Here is a 4,509-nt window from a genome sequence, read left to right on the forward strand (position 1 = left end):
TGTGTGTGTGTGTGTGTGTGTTGTAGCAGCTTATCACAGAAATGTAAGTGAGCTCTTGTAAGAGGTCACAAGTCAATACAGTTCAAACTAACTATGCACACGTGAAACTTGTTAATTGGTTACCAGTAATGGCACATGACAACTTGTTTAAAGTTGTGTTTAACTGAATTAATGATCACTCACTGCTGAAAGGCAATTCTTGTGTGTCTGTGTTCTCTTAATTTCTCACTATAACTCAATCAGTTTTACAGATAGCTGAAATATGGCCTGGTAGCAGACACGTTCTGATTCTCGTTCAAATATCTCATAATCCGCTGGACAGATTTTAATGAAACTTTTGGGGAAATTATCATTGCGTGTACGTCTGCAATCGATAAACTTTTGGCAGTAATTCAATATGGCCACTACAGCAAATCAACAGTAGCAAACGCAAAAATAGCTTCGACTCAGTCGGTTTTAAAGACACTGAGCTGGAATCTGATGTGGTAGCAGAAAGTCATTCACACATTTGCAATGTTACATAAAATTGCTCATTATTAATTTTAAGGTTTGACCAAAATAGCTTATTTCTCAACTTAAAAATAAAAAAGCGGAAGGTGATGAAATTCATCATCATCATCATCGTTTATTTATAAAGCACAATAAAAATCAAAGTGCTGTACAGGAACGTAAAATAAAAACAATGAACAAAGTACAGTAATAAAATCAAAGAAAACAGCAAAGGCTGGCCTAATGATCGTGCTCTTCAGACTCAGTGCCTGTTTAAACAGATGAGTTTTTAACAGAGACTTGAACTCATTTAGAGACCCAGCAGACCTCACAGACAGGGGGAGGTTGTCCCAGAGCCGAGGTCCTGCAAAAAGGCTCTATCTCCCCTGGTCACAAGCCCAGACCTGGGAGCCACAAGGCCAAATCATTTCAGCTCTTTATTTACTGATAAAAACTGATTCAATCAATTCTGAGACGTGATCTTTGGGTTCTGGGGGCTCTTCTAATCAAAGTGGGGGGGCAGTGCCTCCTGTGGATCTCGGACTCTTCTGCGCCTCTGGGACTGAGGGAGAGGGTCGACAGAGCAGACCAACCATCAGCAGAGGGGGGTGTTCCTGCTCCTCAGCTGTCCTCCTGATATAAACCCACTCTGTTCTGGACCTCAGTCCGTTTTTCGCACCAGCAGCAGCTCCAAACCCCTGCGATGGCAGCGCCCAAGAAAGTGTGTGTGATCGGCTCTGGGAACTGGTGAGAGGAGCATTTAGTGCTCAGATAGGTGGTGGAGGTGGAGGTGGAGGGGTGTCTGAGGATAAGATTCAGCACGCAGAGCTCAGGAGCTTTTGTACTTGCAAGTTTGCAAACTTGTGCAACTTTAAAAGCAGATAAATGATTAACAAACTGTATAACTCCTTGCTTTTTTTATTCTTTCTTCTTTCTGCAAGGCTGCAGAGTGTGTTTTCATTAAAGTGCTGCTGACTCTTCATGTCCTTAACTTTGAAATCTTGATTAAAGAAGACATTTTAATGGTTTGCACAGTATCTGTGCTGAACCAGCCTTCATGTGGTGTTGATGTCCTTCAGTCAGTTTGACATTTAGCCTGTGCTGGATGCAGCTACTTCATTATATTAGATTTTATGCTGCAGGAGGAAAAAAAAACTTATCCAATGTTTAGCATATGGTTGAAGTGTCACTTTGTGGCTTTATAATATTCAAATTTGACGTCATTCACCATTAAGTTTTTTACATTTCATAGTTTGCATTTTTTTTAAATAATCCAAATTTAAAATGCTTTGTGATGTGGGAAGTTAAAGAAGTAAAAGTGCAGACCTGGTCAAAATTAATGTCCTTTCTCTCTTTATTTTTATTATTATTTTTTTTTCTTTTGGGTAAATGTTTTTCTAAAAGAAAGCTACTCAAAGTCTTAATTACTTTTGTTGCCAGTTTTTATTCTAATCCTGGAACGCATTGCAGTGATCTAACTTTTTAACAATAACTTATGGACTTTTAAACGATGTTCACACTGAAAGTGGGGCATCAGTAAGACAGTAAAGAGGATTTTTGTCATACWAAAACAAACTTCTCCACATGGCTTTTAACTAAAAATAAAGCACTTATACAAAAGAGAAAAAAAAAAGCATTTAACACAGTGTAAAGTGCCTTTAGTACRAGCAATTTCAAAATTTCTGCTACTATGTCACAAGGAAAAAAAATGCAATCTTTTCAAAAAAAGCAATAAATTCAACCAGCGATTTTTTTCCAACTCCAGATTTATGTGTCCTTGTTTCCACAGGGGATCTGCCATTGCCAAGATCGTTGGTGCCAACGCAGCCAAATATGACCAGTTTGACACCACGGTTAACATGTGGGTGTTTGAGGAGACGGTGAACGACCGCAAACTCTCCGAAATCATCAACACAGACCATGAGAACGTGAAATACCTGCCAGGCCACAAGCTGCCTGCCAACGTGGTGAGTCTGCAGCGAAGGTGCTGCATCTGTCAACCCATCAGAAGAGTTATTAACTGTGGTGCAGATGCACCGTTGTTCCTCGGCTTGGCGTTGCCAAATTGAGTCCTCCGTCTTTTTCACCAGGTGGCTGTCCCAGACCTGGCCGAGTCTGTGAAAGGAGCCGACGTCCTGATCTTTGTGGTTCCACACCAGTTCATCGGGAGAGTGTGTGAAACCATTAAAGACCACATAAAGAAAGATGCTGTCGGAATGTCCCTCATCAAGGTTAGTTTAACTCAGACCAAAGCAACAGAAAACCTCTGCAATAAACTATTAAAATATTTTATAACAAACCATTTATTTTATTTGTATTTATATATTTCCCATGTTTTGTTTTGTTTTTACTCCAGGGTGTAGATGCCGGTCCTGAGGGTCTGAAGCTCATTTCCGAGGTCATCCGAGGGAAACTGGGCATCACTATGACAGTCCTCATGGGTGCAAACATCGCTAATGAGGTCGCTGATGAGAAATTCTGTGAAACAACCATCGGTGAGGGAGGTTACTGATGTAACCAGGACGCACTGAGCTGTTTAATCCTCGTCTTGCTTTTACTTTAGGATAGTTGTACGTCTGTGAGTGTTAAGCTTCTGCAAACTCATAAGGTTTCACTTTGTTTAAAGTTTCTTCCAGAAAACTGCATCCAGGTTTTGTCTCTTTTTGACCCCGACAGAAAGTCACAGGAAATAGAAAAAGCATGTAATCATTTTTTTTATAAAGAGGCTTTAACTAAAATCAAAAACCTGTGAGCGTAATAAAATCACCATCATATGAGACTTCATCCAATGTGGACAGCATCTGGAGGAAAAACTGGTGTTTAATTAAAGCTTTTTAGGTTCAACCTCAATTATTGTTTTACCCAATCACTTCATTAAAACTCGGCCCAATTTTTGGAGTAATTTGGGTGAAAATGTTTAATTGAACTATTTTTGTCCCATCAAAAACATGGTTTTTTGTTGTTTCAGGGTGCAGGGACAAGGCAGTGGGGCCGCTGCTGAAGGAGCTGATGGAGACCCCCAACTTTCGCGTGACTGTGGTGGAGGAGTCAGATGTGGTGGAGCTCTGCGGGGCGCTCAAGGTTTCTCTTCTTTACTAAACTAATCTTGACTCAAAGCAGTAAATGTGCTTAAAGCACATTATAACTAAAGAAAGAGGCACATTTGTTTTAATAGAAATTTTTTAAATCTATTGAATTTGTCACAACTGAAAAAAAAACCTCTCGCTAAATAAAGCCTGACTGTTCTTTGGAGGAATGCTTATCGATTGTAAGGAAAAGTGAGTAAAGAAATGGATGAACAAAACAACTGGACTTCGATTTTGTTGCTAAATATGTTTCTCTTTCCATCGTGGGGACATTCTCAATTCAAAGGGAAGCTGAAATTGTGTTTCAAATTGAGAAAGCTCCCCAAATTGGAAGAAAAATTATTTCAACTAAAGAATAGACATCAATTTTTTTTATCCAGTGGAAACATCTTTACAACCAGAAAGACACACAGGGTTGACTTTATCAAAGATTTAGTCAAATATGTTGCACAGTGTGTAAGCAAAACTCTCAGCTACCACCGCTGCAGTATGGAGTTAAATTCATGCCATAATGTTGCACACAAATTAAACCTGCTTCACAAACTGTCCTCAAACTTTGTGCACACACACACACAAAAACATGTTGCACACAAATAAAACAGGTTTCACACAAACAAACCAGGTTTCAGCGTGTCTGTGGCTGTCTCTGCAGAACATCGTGGCGGTGGGAGCAGGCTTCTGCGACGGACTGGGGTTCGGGGACAACACCAAAGCGGCGGTGATTCGTCTCGGCCTGATGGAGATGATCGCCTTCGCCAGGGTCTTCTGCACAAACTGCCCCGTCTCCCCCACCACCTTCCTGGAGAGCTGCGGCGTCGCTGACCTCATCACGACCTGCTACGGAGGCCGCAACCGCAAGATCGGGGAGGCTTTCGCCAAAACGGGCAAAGTACGGAGCAGCTTTGATCTCCTTCAAGCTTCCCTTTTTGATGTT

General features: G+C 40.9%; 1 protein-coding gene across 1 annotated transcript in view; it reads left to right on the forward strand.

Annotated features, from left to right (window-relative positions):
• The first annotated feature begins 1,084 nt into the window (after window positions 1–1,084).
• Window positions 1,085–4,509, forward strand: part of LOC106517656 (glycerol-3-phosphate dehydrogenase [NAD(+)], cytoplasmic) — a 4,794-nt gene continuing 1,369 nt past the window's right edge. The window contains exons 1-6 of the mRNA XM_014008628.1: window positions 1,085–1,236; window positions 2,279–2,456; window positions 2,580–2,720; window positions 2,846–2,984; window positions 3,458–3,570; window positions 4,228–4,464. Of these exons, the coding sequence (XP_013864082.1) occupies window positions 1,193–1,236; window positions 2,279–2,456; window positions 2,580–2,720; window positions 2,846–2,984; window positions 3,458–3,570; window positions 4,228–4,464 (852 nt within the window). The 5' untranslated portion in view covers window positions 1,085–1,192. The remainder of the gene's footprint in view (window positions 1,237–2,278; window positions 2,457–2,579; window positions 2,721–2,845; window positions 2,985–3,457; window positions 3,571–4,227; window positions 4,465–4,509) is intronic.

This window comes from Austrofundulus limnaeus, unplaced genomic scaffold (genome assembly GCF_001266775.1).
Source record: "Austrofundulus limnaeus strain Quisiro unplaced genomic scaffold, Austrofundulus_limnaeus-1.0 Scaffold51, whole genome shotgun sequence".
NCBI classification, from domain to species: Eukaryota; Metazoa; Chordata; class Actinopteri; order Cyprinodontiformes; family Rivulidae; genus Austrofundulus; species Austrofundulus limnaeus.